The sequence below is a fragment of the Myotis daubentonii genome, chromosome 8 (genome assembly GCF_963259705.1).
Source record: "Myotis daubentonii chromosome 8, mMyoDau2.1, whole genome shotgun sequence".
In the NCBI taxonomy this organism is placed as follows: Eukaryota; Metazoa; Chordata; class Mammalia; order Chiroptera; family Vespertilionidae; genus Myotis; species Myotis daubentonii.
The window spans coordinates 76,602,387-76,623,667 of NC_081847.1; the positions used below are offsets into that span (position 1 = coordinate 76,602,387).

Here is a 21,281-nt window from a genome sequence, read left to right on the forward strand (position 1 = left end):
ACATATATAATACTTTCAACAATTAAGATTTTATAAAACAAAAATAAAGTAAAGCTAATAATCATGAAAAAAAATTTTAAATATGCACATATGTAAATAATGTTAAGGAATAAAAGTCAGAATATAAAAGAATACATACATGCTATCTATTGTTATGTTAATCATACATGTATTAGAAAATATGTGCTAATGTAAAATAGTTGATTTAACTTTCTGGAACAGTAAAAAATGTATCTGTCATTTAAAAAATATAATACTGCTATAAAAAGATAGTTTTCCATACAAAATAGCAAGCGATAAATGTTAAATATTTGTGTTGACAGTAAGTGCTACCGAAGTCCACAATAGGAAAGCTTAATGTGGACTAGAGCTTCCTTTTCGGTGTAAGGTAAGGTTAATTTTTTTTATGAGGTAGTTTGTCATCAGTTTCACCAAATGCCTCGCTCCTTTTCTGCAGCTGTAATCTGCTCAGTGGGGGTGTACAGGATGTAATCTGGGGGTGTACAGGATGGCCTGTCTTCCTGAAGAGAACCAGGTCCCCTCCCCAGATGCCGCTCATTCTCATTTTAATAGAATTCTTTTTGAATTGCTTTAGAAACTCAAAATCTTAAGAATCATTGTAATAGCAATCTTTTATCCTAGAATAGGAAACATAGTATTGCTGTATATCTCTGTTATTTGGCATTTTTTACCAATCAGTCATGATTTTCAACTATTCCTAAGTAAACTGGTGGGATTTTATTTCCCTTCTACTAGGGATTTCAATTATTTGTTCCTTCTGTGTCTCTAGAATAGATGAGCATCTCAACTGTTTATGAATTATTTACAAAGAAGTTTTGGTATGAATAATGCCCCACCCGAAATATGTCCATGTCCTAATTCCTAAAACCTGTCAGTGTCATTTTATATGGTGTAAAGTACGTTATATGAAAAGAGACTTTACAGATGTGATTCCTTTAAAGATCTTGAGATGAGAAAATTGTTCAGGATTACCTGAGTGAACCCAATTTAATCAGAACAGTCCTTAGAAGAGGGATACAGAAACCAGATATTCCATGATACAGAACAGTAGTTCTCAAAGTGGGTCCCAGAGCTGCAGCGGCAACAGCAGCACCTGTGACTTCTTACAAATGCAGATTCTTCAGTTCTGTCCTAAACCTCCCGAAAGGGAAACTCTGGGCATGAAAGCCAGGATTGACATTTAACAAGCCCTCCAGGTGATTCTGATATTTGTTAAAGTTTGAGAATCACGATCTACACCAAGTTTTGTCCTCCCTGATAGAACGAGCTTGAGGCTAAAAATGCTGGGAAAGCTCACTGTGCTCGACTGTCAAAGGTAATTTGCAGCTGCTTCCTTTCTGCCTGGGTTTTATCAGACTATAATCACTTGAACAGCTTAATTGAAAAATCACTTATGTTTATAGCTGGAATTAAATGTTTTGTATTTAAATAACCACTTTTGATTAGAATCATATTTTGTTGAAAGTGTTGGTTTTATCTGTGTTCTGTAAAAATACTTATAAAAACTCATCCAATTTCTAGCGGTAACTTACATTCTATTAGTATAGGGTGAAAGGTTTTACATCAAATCTCATGCTGTGTAATGGCCAATCAAAGAGTATTTCAAAGAGTATTTAAGGTGGCTCAATGGATTTCCTGGCTTAGTATTCAAAACTAAACCTTTTAAGATATTAATATTTAATGCTATATTTTTTTTGCCTCATCTCAAAGTTGATTTTATGTAGCCCTCATTATTTGCAACTCCTGAAATCTTGCTTAAGCAGCAAGTAGCAACATTTCTTTTTCTCATCCTTACGGATTTACTGAAATCTCAATTGTTTGAAAGTGGATTTAGCTTTGTGGCACGTGTTACTTTACTAGTAGCTGTGTAAAAACTAGCATTTGTTATTTAAGAAGATAAAACAGCTTTATTTTGGTGAAAATATATAATTAATTTCTGAAAAGCCAAAAGAAATAACTTGTTTCATTGTGCTCCTATTTGACAACTGGTCTTGTGGTTCCTTTTAGGTACTCAATAGGAAGAGCACTCTCCCGTCTTCATCTGTGGAACTGGATGGTTCCTACTTGAGTGTAGCCAAACCACAAACCTACTATCAAACCAAGCAAAGGCCTAAAAACCTGGACTCAGCTTCGGAACCCCTTGTGGAGTTCAGAAATAATTCTTTGAAACCATCAGCCCTTCATTATCCCAAAGAGGATCCTGACATGATGCCATCAGAAACCAGAACACGTGATTATGGATCCCCAGGGAAAAAACTAGCAGATGTAGTCCCTACAGAGAAAGTTCCTTCAGAGGCATTGAAGATGAAGGAATGCCAGCACCTTCAGCCCACTCCGTGTAGACAGTGTTGTGCTGATAGACTTCCTGAAAATGCAGATCATGTTCCCGTTAGCCATCCTACAGATGTGGCCCCTCAATATTCCAAGACACACCCGGAATCATGCCATTATTGTGGGCGTTCCTGGGCACCTCTGATGCATGGCCAAGAGGCACTGCAGCCCAGTGAAACTGATTTCAAAAAGCAGCTATCAGAAGATAGAAGGCAGCAACTTATGCTTCAAAAAATGGAGCTGGAAATTGAAAAGGAGCGCCTTCAGCATCTGCTGGCCAAGCAGGAGACAAAGCTTCTCCTAAAACAGCAGCAGCTTCATCAGTCTCGCCTGGACTACAATTGGTGAGTCCTACCTGTTCTTTCAGCAGTGTCTGTAGCTTGGAGAGCATAGGATAAAATGACTGCATTGCTGTAACAAATGTGTAGGAACAGGTTCCTTGGGGTCTTGGCTTTCTCAGGATGAGGACAGATTATGACTACTAAGTAAATTCCATTATCATCTTTGGAAGACTTGAAAGATTACCTTGTCTTCCAATATGTTAGCTTAGAATATTTACTACTAAGGAGTCCAGTGTAATTTTTGCCAGATTCCAACGACAATATTTTTTGATGATACCACAATTACACAAAATCCTTCATTGTTTGATGTCATTGTAAAGAACATTAGGCATTAAGTAAAAGCTTGAGATTTCAGGGTGTGGAATCCGATTGTAAAGAAGTATGATTAGCTGGCATCATTCCATATTTATGTCGCTCCACTATAACATCCTATATAATAAAAGGCTAATATGCAAATAATCCCCTTGGGAGTTCGAACGGGAGACCGGGAGTTCGATTGCTCACTATAGCATGCACTGACCACCAGGGGGCGGCACGGAACATGGTGGGAGACCAGTGGCAGTGGTGGGGTGCTGAGAGAGCGAAGGAAGGAGGAGGCGGGGAAGCCAGGAGGCCATCAGGTAAGAAACCACACGGTAGTGGTGTGCGGGCAGTGAGGGAAGGAAGAGGCGGGAGGGGGGGAACCTGATCAGCCCTGATTGCCAGCCAGGCCTAGGGACCATTCCCGCACATGAATTTCATGCACCGGGCCTCTAGTAAAATATAACAAACTAGAGGTCTGGTGCACAAATTTGTGCACAGGTGGGGTCCGGCCACCTGCCCCAATGGAGGTCGATTGGGCCCACAGGAGAGAGGGGACGCAGGAGGTTGACTGCCGGCCCTGCTCCCGTTCAGGATGGGGGGACCGGGCTGGTCAGGGGGAGGGGCCATGGGTGCTTGGCCAGCCGGCCCCACCCCAAATCGGGATGGGGGGGCTGATCAGGGGCCAGGCCGGCCAGGAGGGTGCTGCGGGAGGTTAGCTGGCCGGCCCCGCCCTCGATTGGGGTGGAGGGCTGATTGGGGGTGGGAACGGCCGTGGAAAGGGGCCGCAGGAGGTTGGGGGGGCGCTGATAGGGGCTCCGATATGGCCAGTTGGCTGCTGCAGTGCGTATCATAGTAACCGGTTGTTTCGGTTCTGTCATTCCAGTTGCTTGGCTTTTCTATATATAGATGATGGGACCTTCTAAATTCAATCTTTTCCTGTTCAGTAACCAATTCATTTAAACTTACCGACATTTAAATTGTTCTTCCCATCTGGCCAGTGTGTCTCAGTAGTTGAGCATTGACTCATGAACCAGGGGGGTCGTGGTTCGATTCCTGGTCAGGGCACATGCCCAGGTTGCTGGCTCATTCCCCAGTGTGCTGCATGCAGGAGGTAGCCAATTGATGATTCTCTCTCATCATTGATGTTTCTCTCTCCCTCTCCCTCTTCTTTCCTCTCACTGAAATCAATGAAAACGTATGTATATATATAAAAGCCTGAGTCACTATTCACAACTAAACAACTGGAACTACCGGCCGACCAATCACTATGACACGCACTGACCACCAGGAGGCCAACACTCAATGCAGGAGTTGCCCCCTGGTGGTCAATGCGCTCCCACAAGGGGTGTGCTGCGCAGCCAGAAGCCAGACTCATGACTGGCAAGTGCAGCTGATGCGGTGGGAGCCCCTCCTGACTCTGCAGCAGTGCTACCGAGCAGTGGCGGCATGCGCAGTGGGCATAGATGAGCATGAGTGGTGCAGCACCCGGCCCTAGCTCAGGCTTCTCCCTAGCTGCCTGCCGCTTGGCACACTTCTAAATCCCTCAGGGATGTCCGACTGCCGGTTTAGGTCAGGCCTAAACCAGCAGTTGGACATCCCCTGAGGGGGTCCCAGATTGCAAGAGGGCGCAGGCCAGGCTGAGGGACCCCACCCCTGTGCAGAAATCCGTGCACCAGGCCTCTAGTTTAAAAAATAAACAAGTAAATAAACTGTTCTTCCCTTAACAATTCTAACAGTTTTTGGTAAAGTCAAGGTTTCTAAATATAAGATTGTGTCATCTGCAAATAGACAATTGTACTTTTTCCTTTCCAACAGGGATACCTTTTGTTATTCTTGTCTAATTGCTTTGGCTAGTATTTTCAGTGTTATGTTGAATTGAAATGGCAGCTATAGATACGATGGTCAGGGTCATTTTAATTAGTGTTATTAGAATTCCCACTTTAGACTCTGGGGACCAAAATACACTGCTTAAAAATGGATATGGAAAAGCTTTAAGTTTGTAGAGAAGAGATTTAAAGTGCTCTTAAAACATCTATAATGTTGAGTTTTTAAATTATATTCTGACCAACTCAGCCTTCCCCCACTCCTCTATAAGTAAAAATATTTAAATTATTATGAAACTGCTTTGTTTTTATTAATGTGTACTTAGTATTTTTATAGTTTGTAATTTGAAAATAATTGCTGGATAATATAGCTATAAGAAAATGGTCTTTCAAGGATTAGCATTCAGTTTCTTAGGTTCCACTGGAGAAAACTTTCTCTGAATTTATTTTTACAGGTTAAGAACTCAAGCTGTGTTTAATTCGAAAGAACTGATTGCTGATAACAAGCTTACTCAGCCCCGAGAACTCAACCTGGATATGAATGGGAGTGACTCTGGACCAAGGTAAACTCGGGCAGTTGGTCAAGGCAAGAATATGTAGGACATAGATATGAAGGATATGTTTGGTTTATAGTTAAATCTTCATATTGGTGAATCCAGCCTTCTGATCATATGAATAAATACATTCTCATTATAAAATTTTGAATATATATAATAAAGTATAAACAAGAGAATAAAAATTATTCATATTCCTACCATTCAGAAACAATCTTTTCAGCTCTTTTTCTGTTTTAATCTTTTTTTTATAATTACATATCCTATATTTAGTAATAAGGAGTATGCTTATATAGAATTTTGTTTGCTTTTTTCACTATATCATATTTTCTGATGTCATTACGTTTTTATGAAAACTCAGTAATTTATTCACTCAACATATATTTATGTGTGACATCTATTATTCAGTATCTATAAGCCTGTTGTTGTATAATACAGGATTTTGCTATTATAAATTATGCTTTGAAGACCCTCTCTGATAATTTAATTTATCACAACCTATTTCCTTGGTGTACTGCTAGCTCAGAGTATATATGAATCTTTTAAGATTCCTTTTTAAAAAAAAAATGTATTTCTTTATGGATTTCAGAGAGGGAGGGAGAGGGAAAGATAGAAACATCAATGATGAGAGAGACTCATTGATTGACTGCCTCCTTTACCCACCCCCCATCCCCCACTGGGGATCCAGCCCGCAGTCCAAACATGTGCCCTGACCAGGAATTGAACCAGTGACCTCCTGGTTCACAGGTCGATGCTCAACCACTGAGTCACGCCGGCCGAGCATGAGCTGGGTTTTTATATTATGCACTAGAGGCCCGGTGCACAACAATTTGTGCACTCGGGGAGGGGGGAGTCCTTCAGGCCAGCCAGTGCCCTCTCGCAGTCTGCGACCCCTCGGGGGGATGTCCGGCTTGTTTCGTTCCCACCTCCCTCCGCCCCGGCCCAGGTTGTTCATTCCACCTCCCTCAGCCCCCGGCCCAGGTTGTTCATTCTCGCCTCCCTCTTGCCCCGTCCCAGGTTGTTCGTTCCCACCTCCCTCCGCCCCGGCCCAGGTTGTTCATTCCCGCCTCCCTCAGCCCCCGGCCCAGGTTGTTCGTTCCCGCCTCCCTCAGCCCCGGCCCAGGTTGTTCGTTCCGCCTCCCTCAGCTGCCTGGCCGGCTTGTTTTGCTCCCGCCTCTGCCGCCCAGCTTGTTTTCAGCCGCCTGGCTTGCTATGCTCCCAGCAGATATATGCAAATCAACCGCCATCTTAGTTGGCAGTTAATTTGCATATCGCCCTGATTAGCCAATGGGAAGGGTAGCAAAGTTATGGTTAATTACCATGTTTTTCTATTATTAGATAGGATTTTGTTTCATATTTCTCCTTTTTTTTTAATGAGTTTATTTAAGCCAAACTAATAACAGTGCTTGGAAGCTAGGTCTCAAGTGCTTTTCCATATTCCATTTTATTTTTAATCAAACTTTGCTAAATTTCAAAAGAAAAATATTTTATTATAAAAAGTAGAACATCCAAAAACACATCAAGAAATGACCTGTCATATTTCATTCCTCATTCTATTCCCTGTTCTGATTGTCTTTGTTGAATTCATGTTAGTATCCTTCTATACCTTTCTTTATGCCTCTATATATGTACAATATCTATAAATATTTGAGATCAAACTGAACACATTACTTGTTAATCCCCACCCCCATCCCCCACTCAACAGTACTTCATGGTCATCTATCAGATTTTTAGATGTGGAACTATGGTAAGCAGAATAATTGCCCCCAAAGGTGTCTGTGCCCTAATCCCGGGAACCTCTCAATATGTTACCTTACATGGTAAAGGGACTATTTAGATATAATGAAGGGATTAGACCTTGAGATGGGATATTATCCTGGATTATCTGGGGGGTCTCAGTCTAATCACATGAGTCCTGGAAACTGGGGAGTCTTTTCTTGCTGGGTCAGAGAGATGAGATGGAGAGATGAAGATTCCAAGCATGAGAATGACTTCACTTGCCATTGCCGGCACTGAATATGGAGAAGGAGGTCACAAGCCAAGGAGTGCAGGCAGCCTTTAGAAGCTCAGAGCAGTCGTCAGCTGGCAGCCAGCAAGGATATGGGGAGCTCAGTTGTCCAATTGCAAGGAACTGAATTCTGCCAACAAACCGAATGAGCAAGGGAATAGCCTTCAGAAAGGAACATAACCTAGCCAATGCCCAGTATTAGCCCATGAGACCTGTATCAGACTTCTGATCTACAGAAGTATAGAATAATAAATTCGTGTTGCTTAAGCCACTAAACTTGTGATAATTTGTTATAGCAGCAATAGAAAACTAATTCAAATGCTAACTCGTTTCTTATAAATGCATAACAGTCCATGGTTTCTCTGAACACTGTTAACATATCCAGCACTTCCATGGTTGGACATCCAAATTATTTCAAGTTTTTACCACTACACAATGCTATAACAAGCATGACTGTACTTATTCTTGTATTCTGCTACATCTGTTTATTAGGATAAATTCCTCATAATAGAATTGTTACTTCTACATACATATATTTCTATATAATTTATAATTATAAATTACAAGATTCAATACCAATTTTCTTTAGCAAAAAGTTGCAGCAATTCATACTCCCACTTGCAGTTTATGAAAGTTTTCATTACTGCTGTTCAGTAAGTGTAGTGAATGCTTTAGAAGCTAGTGCTTTAGTCTAAGAGATGGACGTGCTTTAAAAATTCAGGTACACTTGGGCATCCATGTCCTACATTCAGATAATTATGACAAAAATAAGATAGAACCATGCACTACTTTCAAACAAGTATTTCCTAATGTGTATTTGATAAAGGCATTTTAAAATGTTAACTGCAGCCCTAGTTGGGTTGGCTCAGTGGATAGAGTGTTAGCCTGTGGACTGAAGGGTCCTGGGTTCGATTCCAGTCAAGGGCACATGCCCAGGTTGCGGGCTCCATCCCCAGTAGGGAATGTGCAGGAGACAGCCGCTCAATGATTCCCCCTCATCATTGATGTTTCTCTCTCTCTCTCCCCCAACCCTCCCTTCCTCTCCAAAGTCAATAAAAATATATATATTTAAAAAAATGTTAAATGTTAACTGCATCCAAGTGTTTGAGAATCATTTGCCAGTAGAATTCCCCAGATAAAATTTAATTTTAAGCTAAGTTTTGTTTATTTGGAAATTTAAATTATCTTAGTATTAAAAATATTATGTATTTAAAATATTAAACTGACTCGAGTGAGGCATTAAGAATTTGGAACTAAAATAAATGAGATAACGAGGAAGTAAAAAACATATTTTTTATAATTAACAGCTCATTTTGAGTTAATTATATACAATTACCAAAATCTAATTGCAATTTATTTTCTATTATCTGTGGGAAGAATCACAGGCAAGGGAGCTTACATTGCTGCCTTCCTGCATAAATGCTATAGAATGAGAATGAATAATATGTGAGGCCTTAATGACAAGTAGGAGCAAATAGTGGGGCACAGCTGAGCCAACCATTGGAAGATAATTATCACATGAGAGATGGTAATGACTTAAAAATTCACGAGTAACTCTTATTGCTTATAGGTTCTCTAGTTTGTTTTTTACTTAGTTTGCTTGAGATTTGTTTGTTGGCTATGCAAAGATGACCTTTATTTAAAAACAAAACAAAACAAAACCTGGCTCGCTAAGTACTACAGGAGATGTAAAAAAAAGCCCCTAGTTCAAGTACTCTAATAGTGGAGTAAGGCACATATATAAATATTGATCATCTATAGACTACAAGGGCTATAAAAGAATACAAATAAACTAAGAAGAGGTTTGTAGAAGAGGTAATATTTGAGATTAAGTCCTAGAATTTTGATAGGTAGGTGTATCAATAGGTGTGTGTATGTGTGTGTCAGGAGAAAACATGAAAGAGTAGACATAAAGGAAGGAAATCACACACCATATATGGGGCATGTAGAATAAAGGCTGAACTCCTTGACTGGCATGGTGTTCTGCATGAACTCTGGCTTACCTCATCTCATACCACTCCCCTTCTAAACATTTAGTGACCCCTACTCCCATTTTACTTAAAATTCTAATTTCTTACCACGGCCTTTATGTTCTCCTATCTTGACTCTGCACTTTTTCCCTTGTATCCTATGTTCCATCTTCATTTGGTCTTGGTTGTCATTTCAGTTTCTAGTACATGCTGCACCATACCTATAGCTGCCCTTAACACTTTAATCCTGTCCTTCCTCATGTTAACTTCTTTAGATGAAAGCTTAAACATCATCTCCTGAGTGGATACTTCTCTGATCACCCCATTGTTCCCTGTGTCAGTACTCTTAGGTCCCATATACTACCACGCAATTGTAAGCTTCGTGAGTGCAAGGATTATAATTGTCTTGTTGCATATGATATGTTATACCAGCCGTGGACAAACTACGGCCCGCGGGCCGGATCCGGCCCGTTTGAAATGAATAAAACTAAAAAAAAAAAAAAAGACCGTACCCTTTTATGTAATGATGTTTACTTTGAATTTATATTAGTTCACACAAACACTCCATCCATGCTTTTGTTCTGGCCCTCCGGTCCAGTTTAAGAACCCATTGTGGCCCTCGAGTCAAAAAGTTTGCCCACCCCTGTTTATACCATCTATGTTATAAAGATGGTATCTTCAGTAGTTAGTAGGTACTCATGAAATATTTGTGGAATGGATTTTTAAAAATCTTAATTTCCTCATTATAGCATCAACTAAGAAAGGTGACAGAGTAACATCTAGGAGGAGGATGGAGATACTTGGAATAGCCTCAAGGGAAGGTATAATAAGTTACCAAAAGTTGATCAATAAAAAGTATTGTATTCATAATATAGAAATTCCTTAGAATTGATAAGATAAACTACCTCAAATAGGCAACTCTTGGAAGAGTAAATCCAAATAACCAGTACATATATAAAATCATCTTATAAGTAATCCTGGAAAGATGAAAATTAAAAACAACAAAAACATAACATTGAAAAGTCTAGTAATATCACGTGTTAGCAAAGGTGTGGAGAAACAGGTACTTTGATACACTGCTTGTAGGCATGCAAGTTGCTAGAGCTACTTTGGTGGTCAATTTTGGAATATCATTTTACAGTTATTTTTAATTATCATTGATCATTGGCACACCAATTATATTACATTCTGTACTGTATTCTTACATTCTATACTGAGGCACTTCCATCCTCTACCCTTGTCACAACCAGTGGTTTTTAAATGATGGCTAAAACACTGAAGCACAAGACTGCTCAGGGCTCTTCCACACTGTTATCTGCATGTGCTGAACTGTGCAGGCTGATAGTGTTCAAATAGGAAAAGACAAACCCACTGCCCCCTTGTATGTGGTGTCCTTCGAATTAGCTTCCACATGAAGAAGCTAATAATTTAGCTCTGGATAATTTTTGGCTCTGTATAATTTTTAATCACATTTGTTGTCTCAGTATATATTGAATTTGTAAGATAAATATTTTCTAAAATAGCAATTCATGGATTTTCAGGATGTTAAATTCTTTAGCTGCATAGCATTTTTCCATGTAGATAAGGCTCAGAGGTAGAGAGTATCATCTGTAGAAATTAGAGAAATTTCCTGAAGAATATTGGTGCTACCACTGGTTAAATACAAGGAGTTGGACAATAAATTGTAGATACACTTACACTTTATCTGCTGTACACAAACAGCAAAAAGATTGAATAGTGGTAGTTTTCACCCTTCGCTCTATGTACTTACACAAATCTTTGGGAAAGTACTTTTCTTCAGTAATGTTAGTGGGATTGGGGAGTTGGACGTTTCATTGCCACTTGAGTCAGTTTGCTTCGATAACCTCATTTCCAGGTTTATTTGGAATGAGAGCAGTTTGATTTCTTTTTAGACAGTGACTGCCTAGCCTGTTCCAATCTGCAACATATGGGTTCTTGTCACAATATGGAGCAGAGGTGGCATCTTGGATAGTGAACATTGTTTCCCAGGAGATAGAGAAAGACAGTAGTCTTGGAGGTATCAGCTGGTCAAAAGTATCACTTATTTTTTAGCATTTTTTTTCTTGCAATAAATAGAGATTAGCCTGAAGCCTACAACTGCAGATTTAGTTGTCATGTCAAATCTTTGGTAGAATTCAATGGACTGTTTTTGGATATTATGACCTAATTGATAAAATATATCCAGGTCTTGATTCTTTTTTTCATTCTACAACTACATAAGATATTTCTATAAAAGGAATCTATAAACATACGGCTGTGTTTCATTTATACATCTAAGTATTGCTTCTCAGTGGGAAGAGGGAGTGAGAGCTAAGACAAAATGGATGGAAGCCAAAAGCATTTTACCAAAACATCACATTGATGTATAAGGCTTTTATATGTAAAAGAGTGGAGAGAGCAAGGTTAAGACTAGTAATTATTAATTTGATTTATTTATTCTTGTTTTCAGACATCCCAAGAGTTCTCTTTGAAAAGACATAAAATGTTTAGATGCTGTAAAAGGTTTTTATTTTTAATTAGCAATAGCTTTCGAACTACCTGAGTATACTTTAAAAATTTATTTTTGGATTCGGGACAATTGAATACACACAGGACAAACATAAAAACACAGAAGTTTGGAAAACAAGTGCATTCTTTTATTTGTAGTAGTCTATATGGAGGGATTCCTGGGTAGATAGGGTAACTGGAGGTTTGTTTGAAGATAAGATGAAAAGAAATAATGACTGTATTTCTGAGAGTATTTTTTGATCATAAAGTGTCTGAGGATGTGGTTGTGATCCTGATTGGCCCATGGTGGTTTGTTGTAGGTGGATGCCTGTCTCAGAAGAACTGAATATTACATATGAAACAGTGCTAATTTTTTATAATCCCACAGAGAAAATTTTATATTGAACTCAACTCATTTGCTTTTCATATTGCTCCTGTGGTGCAGAGGATTGATTTTTGTGCTGCTTTTGCTATTTGGCATTTTCTTCTTTGGTAAACAGTGTATGCAAGCCTTAATCCTTTAACCTTGAATCTGAGCCCTGGGCTATTTGATGGGGAAAGAATTTTTCTTTGTTCTATGATGTGGCATGGTGAAGGATTATATTAGTCAGGGTCAACCAGAGAAACAGAACCAATAGGAGATATATATTATGAGATATATTGCAAGGAATCGGCTTAGGCCAGGCCAACCTGAAGTTCATGGCTGGCTGCACGAAGAACGGGCAGAAAGCTCAGGGACAGGCTAAAGCTGCGTTTTCAGGGAAGCCTCAGCTCTGCTTTAAAGACTTTTCAAGAAATTGAATGAGGCCCATCCAGATTGCCTAAGATTTGGGGGATTGTAATCACATCTGCAAAATAACCTTCACCTAGTTTCGTGCTTGGTTAGCTGGGGACTGTCTGTAGCCTAGCCAAGTTGGCATATCAAAAAGACCATCATAGCCCACCCCTTGCCAACTTAGCACCAGGTACATTTCCTTAAACCATATTTAACCTCCAAATAAACAAAATAAAAGGCATACTAACATAGTACAACTTCTCCCACATACACCTGAAACATGCTAACCCATTTTTCACAAGAGAATGTGCAGTCCTGGGTGATGGTCACTCTTCTCATTGATGTCCTATGATGTCAGTGCTGTGGTATAAAGGTAATTATTACTTGTGCATCTTAAGTTAGGTGATAAAGGGGTAAGAGAGAAAAGAAAAAATAATTAATTAATATACATATACAAACATACCCATAACAGAGTAAGGAAGAAATATTCATATTTTTGCAGTTCTCATCTCTGCAACTGGCCACATGGCTGTAGTTGGGATTTATAACCACTGCCTTCCACTTCCCATCTCACTACACTTTGCTGGAGAAAGAACGAGAAAGAGAGAGAGGGAGAGAGATATGACAAGGAAAACACAGAAAAGACATCTTGTGGCACTGCACGTCCAACTGACTTTAGAAACATTGAATTTGTACTGCCTTTTTGAAAAGTAGATTTCCTAGGACACGAAGTAATGATGTATGTCAGGAAAATATGCACAAGCGTGGAATTCCATACTCCTGGGAATGGATCATTATAAGACAATGCAGTGCAGTGATTTCATAGCCCAAGCACTGCAATGAGACTGGGATCGAATCTCAGCTCTGCCACTCACATTAGTTGTATGAACTTGGATAGATAATTTACCCTCGCTAAGCCTCAGTTTCCCTAGCCTTTCTTAAGAAAACTTCATTGGATGGTTGTCAGACTTAAGGGAGACGCATTCTCACTTGTTGTTGTTTTACTGGAGAGCATTTTGGTAAAATCAGAGACAAAGGAAAGCTGGAAGTCTTACTCTGCTCTTAAGAATCCTTGAGTGCCTGCTGCTAGCATTAAATTCCCTGAAAGGAGATGAAGGCAGCCAGTGAAGGTGTCATGTTCAGCCTCTTTCTGACAAATGAAAAATTAGTCATAATTAGATGTGTAACCAAAACTTGAGAAAAGAGAAGCATGTATTTCTGATCTAAGACTCAAAAAGATAAGAGTCAAAAGAGCCGGGAAACTATCAAACATATAATTTCTGACCATGCAAACAAATCAGTTGACAAATTAAGGGAGGATTCTTTCAATTGTGACTGCAGAAATAAGAAGATACATCAAAGGGTATATATGAGAGAATTTCAAAGAACAGCAAGAATACTATCAAATATACTAAAGTCCAAAATAGGCTGAGGCTTTTAAAACATGCTATGGATGACTGAAATAGCTTATCTGATTTTGTTTAAAGGCTAAGGGCAAATCAAGGATAGGCTTATTATTTAGGACCTAAGATGCGCTAGCGCATGGGCAAGGAGAATGAAACACTCAGTTATTTTCTTCTCAAGAAGAAGGATCTTTGGTCTAGAAAGAGTAGAACAACCATTTTTACAATAAAACAGAAGCAAAAGATAGGTGAAGAGTTTATTTAAAATGTGTATGGACACACATTCGCGTACATAGATATAGATATGCAAATTCGATTCTTCCAGCTTGTTTATATACATCTCTGTGTCGAAACAGTTCCTATGGATAAGGCCGAAAAACCTTTACTGTTAGCCTTGAGGATTTGTAGACAACTGTGGAGGTGCCAGAAGGCTAAATGTGGATAAATTTCTTTTAAAATACAAAGGAAATTGATTCTGCATATTATATGCCAATGAACTAGGCATTAATTCTGGACATGATTCTTAATTTTAAGATGATTTATGATCTGAGAAAATAGATAGAACATATGGTTACCCTGCTCTTCTACAGAATACCTCTAAGCTGACAAAGAAAAGATGTTTGGAAAACCCAAACTTAGACCTTTCATCTTACCCATTTCAAATAGATTTGTGCCCTGTTGTTCAAGTAAAAAACTGCATAAACCATCGTGATTTATACCCCTCCTTCTTTCATGGCCCATATCCAGTTCATTAGTAAGTCCTATGGATTCTACTTTCAAAAATATTTGCTTTGTCATCTTCCCTCTCTCTCCATTGCTCCACTGTATTCCAAACCACCATGTCCATTCATATTATTGTGTCGCCTGCCAACTGGTGTTCCTATTCCTGCCTATAGCACCAGCAACCCATCCTTGACACAGTAGTCAGAGTGGTCATTTTAAAAGGTATGTCAGAATCCATGTCCATTCTCTGCTTCAAGCTCTCTAATGCTTTCCAGTCATGTTTGACATACAAATCTAAACGCTATCAATTTACCATGCCCTCCATGCTGTGACCTGGCATTCTCTCCAGCCTTGTCGTATCTACTGTCGCCCTGCTCATAATATTCCAGCCACAGTGGCCTTTCGGATCCTCCAAAACTCTCAGCTTATTTTCAGCCCAACCCCTCTGTACTGGTATTGTCAGTTTCCTCTGTCTGGAAGGGTCTGTCCCTAAGTTCTTACATGATTGGCTTATTACTTGTTAAGGAAAAAGCAGTCAACTCTCATTTCTCCTTCATATTGGCAGAAATTAAAGAGTGAGAATACCCATGCTTGTCGGGCCGCAAGGAAAATAGCAAAATGCATATCTGGTGAAATATGTAAGTAATTTGTAGAGCAAGCGGACTAAGGTTGAAATTGAAAATACAGAACTGAATGAAAATGAAAATACAACATATAAAAACCTGTGGGATGCAGCTGAAATAGTGTTTAGGGGGAATCTTATAGATAGGTATTACTTAGTCCCTTCACGGAGCTATGGAAACTGAAATTTATGTTATAGGAGAAATAGTGGAAGAAACCAAGTACATTAACCTCAGCCTATTGTATCACAATTTCTGTGAATGGGGCCTCGGGACCTGCATTTTCAGAAAGCTCCAAGGTGATATCTTCCTGGGACCAACTAGACAAGATTCTTTCTATGCTCAGATTGTGCTTGTTGTGTGAGTTCATTTATGTCTTACATATCCTGCTATGATGTAACTGGTGTTCAGTAAGCACTTTAGTATGATACTCTTGTCGTTACCTTTAGCAAATAATTTTTGCCTATTTTTACTGAAGTATCGTAATTGTCCTTGCTCTGGAGCACATATGTGCCAAAGGTGGCTGAGCGGTGCCATCTGAAGCCAGTCTTTTGAACCATGGTTTCTGACGCTTCATTCTGTCTGCAGAGCCTTTGAGCAATGTAAAAAAAAAAAAAAAAAAAAAGAAGAAGAAGAAGAAGAAAACGGAGCTTGTATCTGTAAATTAATGAGCTAAGAGATATAATATGCTGTCATGGTTTGCTTTTCATAGCCAGGTAGTTATTATATACTCACACTTACCAACTCCCTGCTTCTGCCTCTCACCTTTCTCCACCAAGCAGCCCAGTGCACCTCGCAGGGAGGTCTTTGATAAAACACACTTACTGCACAGAAGCCTTTTTGCAAAGCAGCACAACTCAACAAGACCGATTTTAAATTGCAGAATTTGAAAACTATGGCTCATTTGGTAACTATATAGCAATGCCAATAGCAACAAACATTATATGAGAAAAACACGCAAAGGACTGTCTTTGTCTAAATTATATATAACTATTAACATTAAGTAGCATGATTGATTTCCTTCAAACTTGTCACAGTGGGGTAAGTAAGGCTTTCATTTTAGCCTTATGCTCTAGGGCTTTTCATCCTGTTGAAGGATTCTAGGTCAAATGGGTCCCCGGGCATGGCCCAAACTATAGGAAATCCACAGTTTTATAGCTCACACCTGGAACCTGGCTGCTCTAATTATGGGTCCTTTTAAAGTGTTTTCTTTGAAACCTTCTTAATGCTTTATTTTTTTTTTACTCAGCTTTCTATTACATCCTCATTTACTTCAGTGGATGATGGTTCTATGAATAGGACCTATTGGCCAAAAAAATGGATTTCAAAATTGCTATTCATATACCCAAAGCCGCCTGCTATGTACGGCTGTGAGCCAGTTCTGAGGCCCTGTAGTGGAGAACGCTGTGTATATACTTATGGTCATATGAGAGTGTGAAAACATAAAAGGTGTTGTAGCATGCTGGTGCACCCAGTATTTTTAAAGAAGGTTTTTTTATTCTGAGTCGCAGGGTAGCAACTTAGTTGTGCCCTATATAGTAATCAAAGCCTTAGAGGGTGGTCCTCTGCTCTGTTGGGGCCAAGGAGACAGGGATGCCTGTTAATGTGGCCTCTTGCTAGTTTTACTCAGTAGTCAGAGCTCAAAACACTTGAGTCTGTAAATGCCAGAAAATGGGTTATTTTTGTGATGCTTGCTGATTGGGAGCGGTTAATGGGAGTCTCTTGAATAAGCAGAAGGGAAGGATGAATTGGAATTAGAACTCCTGATAAACTTTCAAGGAGTTTATTTGAAGGTAAGTAGACTTTCCTTCAGTAAACAGGCAGTAAGCATCCCCTTAATGTAAACAACACAGTCTGATCTCTGCAACTTTGGATGGTATTTTTAAAGTTCGTCACAAAACTTCTGTTGAAAATACAGAAACAGGACTCCTTTTTAAACGTGGTTTTGTCAAGTGGTAAGAGCCAGAAGACTTACCCTCTTACTAAAGTTTAGGAGCTCCCTTTAGTTTCATGAAGTGTCATAGTAACTGATATTTGCAGTAGCCCAAACAAGGAAGCCACTCAAATTAAATGTCCTTTAGTGGATGAATGGATAAACTGGTAAATCAAAACAATGGAATGGAACGCAAAAATAAGAAGGCACAAGCTATTGTAGATGCAATAACTTAGATGACTTTCAAAGACATTGTGCTGAATGAAATCTATTATGATGTCACATATCATCATACTTCCTGGAAAATTTCACTGTACACTCATGAGACAATGAGCATGAAAAGACAATAACATCCTAGTATAATTATAAAATACTACAGGCCTAATGCACAAAGATTCATGCAAGAATGGGCCTTCCTTCCCCTTGCTGCCAGCACCACCTTTGCTCCGGCTGGAGCCGCCTTTCTTCCTTCGTTCTGGCCCGCCTTCCCACGCTGCCCAGAGGCCCCAAGCAGCTGGGGCGGTGCAGAACGCCTTTATCATCACCATGGTGGTGACACAAGCGTCCTGCCCTGCCCCCGGCCGCTCAGCGCCTGCATATGCAAATTAACCCACCATCTTTGTTGGGTTAATACTCCTGATTGGCTGGTGGGCGTTGCAAAGGTACAATCGATTTGCATATTTCTCTTTTATTGGTGTGGATTGTTTATATCTTTGAATAACACCTTGAGAACCACTGCTTTAGAGACAGCAGAAACATGGACTGGTCCTCACTTTGTATCTTCACTAACACCCTGGCGGTATGTTGATTCACCATTGGACTTTGGCTTTCTTTAGGGAGATTTTCCACCACAGTTCTGAACTGACCACCATAAGGTTTTCTGACATTTTCACTAAATTTATAGGTCTTTGATACCTTGGTTTGGATTAGCCTGAGTTCTAAAATTTTATATTCATAGTTCATTTGCAAGATTTCTTGGGCATACTATAAACATGTCTTTTTGAAGCTTCATACATGCATGCTTTGATGAAACTAAAATGTGGATTATAGATCTAGGAATGACTGAATGATCCCATAGTGCAAAGAGGAGGTAACAGTTCACTAACTCAGAGTTCTGTTATATTAATCCCACAAATACCTTCCAAATCATAATTGTTTCTTTAGTAGATGTATCTTGGGCCTCTTTTGTGTTTGCATATCCATGGAAGGCGTTGCTGGGGATCAGAGGAGCATAAGGCATGGCATCTGCCCTTAGAAAACTGTATATTCATACTTTTTTATGCTGGTTTTTCTTAGTTTATATTAAACTATCATTTTCATCATCCCAACTGTTAACCTTCTCTTACATACTTTTACAAAGTTAAAAGGTATTCACTCTGCATGGAAATATATATTAATTGACCTTAAAGAGCTGTTTTCTTTATTTGAGACCACAGTGAAGTTCTGAGAGCAGCAGCTTGGTGATGGCTAACCAGTGTTTCCTTTAGTGCAGCGTCCTCACCACTGGCTTCTTAGTGCTCCCTCTGGTGCTGCTTCTAGGAAGAATTAAAATAAAGATATTATAGTTAATGAAGTTCCAGCTACATTCCTTTGGTGAGGGTGCAAATTAAGATCTGGTGACATCTTCAAATATAGTGAGGTCACCCCTAATCCTTCATTAGATGGTGAAGGTCACATCTTTGAGTGAAGGAAGTGCTGACCTTTCTCCAGAGTTCATGTTAAGGCCTATCAAGCATCACCACACAGACATCCCACAGAGATCACCAATCCGAATGTCTCCTCCATCAGCCTCCTTCACATTTCCCTCCTTTTCTCAACAATTTTAATGTATCAATACCTCTTCTCATATGTCTTCAGGCTCATTTTCTACGTGCTCAGAGATTCTTCTCCTTATACACACACTTTATATTTGCCGTGCCATTGACCACTGCCCTTTTTTTATCAAACTTTTCTACAGCATAGTCTTTTTTTCAATCCTCATCTTATTTGACTTCTCAATATGAAGTGACAAAGATAACCTTTCTGATACATCTCTCATCTCCTTGGGTTTTGGTGGGTTTTTTTTGACACTATTCTTTATTCTGCTTATCGCCCTATTGGCTTTTGCTTCCCCCTCCCCCCAAAGTATTTTACCGCTTCCTTTGCTCTGCCTACTGTTAAAATTTTGACAATTCCATCCTTTTACCTCTTTTCAGTTGACTTATGTCTATAGGAAATTTACTTTATTTCCATGACTTTATATCATATCTCTATGCTGATAACTCTAAAATCTTTATCTTAGGTCTCAACTTTTCCCTTCTGAAGTCCAAACCTGTCCTTATAACTGCATGATAATATTACCTAGCCCAAGTGATGTACAGGTGCCCCAAGTTCGGGTCTTCAGATCCAATCCAGTTATCTCTGCTCCACCCCCACTGACCTCCTCTGTTTCTATAATTCTCAGCAACTATGCCATTCAGCTATTCAGCTAGTCTGTAATAACTTATGAATACCAACTATGTACTAGGTGTTCATAGACCTACTAAGTCTTTTAGATGTTTCCTCATTTAATGGTAATAGGAATAGTAATAAAAATAATGATAATAATAGAAGGAAGCTAATACATTTAGGTAGTGTTTATGTGCTGGGCACCCTTTTGAGTATCTTACATATGTTAATTTATTTACTAGTAACCCTCACAACAACCCTATGAGTTACTTAATTATTAACCTTATTTTATAAATGAGGCTCAAAGGGGTTAAATAACCTGCTTAAGAAATCACATCTATCAGATCGTCAAACTAGTTATATAGTCAGTAGCCAGTTCTGTCTGACATCAAAGCTGATATTCTGTGCTACTAGGCTGCCCTAACTACCTCTCAGGCTCAGACTCATCTCTTCCTGTGCCATGGAACCAAGGAACCAAGCAAGTGCCTTTTGCATAGAATATGCTAGTAAGTTATCGTTATCATTCCTTTTTCTGACTTTCCTTGCCTCATTGCCTTCATGACCCTCCATTCTCCCAAGCTTCCTTTTACATGGGCCAGCTCCCTGTAGCACTTTGGTTATGCTGCTGTCATAACCAACCTACCACATTGTGTATTCATTGTTGAGCTGTCTCTTCCTGTTTACCTGTAAATATTAAAGATAGTCACTTATTTCTTTGTGTATTCATGCCCAAACACAGAACTGACATAGAGAAGGTTATCAGATAAAATTCATTGGGTGTCTGGAAATAAAATTTGTACTGATGATATTGGGAGTGGGAAATAGGAAGATCTGATAGTATATGGACTACATCACTTTTGAAATTTTATTCTTTAAACTCCTTGGTCTTAAAATATTTCGTTCTGATTGACAGGTTCATCTCTGGGGAATATGAAGATTTAGTTGGGATGTTTAAGAAAATTATTTGTAAGAGTTCTAAGCAGTAGGGTCATGTGCCATCTGGCTGCACATTCATTGATAGCCAAGTGTGCACAGGATTGGTAACTAGATACTCTCCCAACACAGGACACCATGGATTCTTTCTCTCAAAGTAGCAGGTGGAATTTAAATACTAGCTTATCGGGCCTCCTTTTCTTCTTGAATCACTTAGTACATCCTTGGATCCATAATACTCCATTTACAGACCAAGCAAGCCAATTTTGCTAGATTGATTCATTGAGATGAACAGCTAAAACAAGTTAAAATCTATCACCACATCCCTGCATAATTTCAAAATGAATCTAGTTTGTGTTAATGGACATTTGTTTTTATTGTCTCAAAGATTGAACTTTTCCTCCAGTAAAGCAAAATAATATATATAGTGTTCTAGCCTGAACAGTACATAAAAATTAGTAAATAAGGCCCTATTAAAAATACTTATAATGTAAGTAACATGAGTCCCAATAGCATTTCTAATGTCCATTAATGCTTATTCTGAGGATCAGAGCTCATTTTACTGAGCCATTTAGTCAAATTGTGTGATTATTTAGAAAGTTAATTCA

At 39.1% G+C, this 21,281-nt stretch overlaps 1 protein-coding gene across 3 annotated transcripts in view; it reads left to right on the plus strand.

The window, feature by feature from the left end:
- The window catches only part of KIAA1328 (KIAA1328 ortholog), a 173,337-nt gene that overhangs the window by 92,259 nt on the left and 59,797 nt on the right, over positions 1 to 21,281 (plus strand). For all 3 annotated transcript variants that reach the window (XM_059707184.1, XM_059707182.1, XM_059707183.1), the window contains 2 exons: positions 2,029 to 2,696; positions 5,275 to 5,382. In XM_059707184.1, coding sequence (XP_059563167.1) covers positions 2,029 to 2,696; positions 5,275 to 5,382 — 776 coding nt within the window. The remainder of the gene's footprint in view (positions 1 to 2,028; positions 2,697 to 5,274; positions 5,383 to 21,281) is intronic.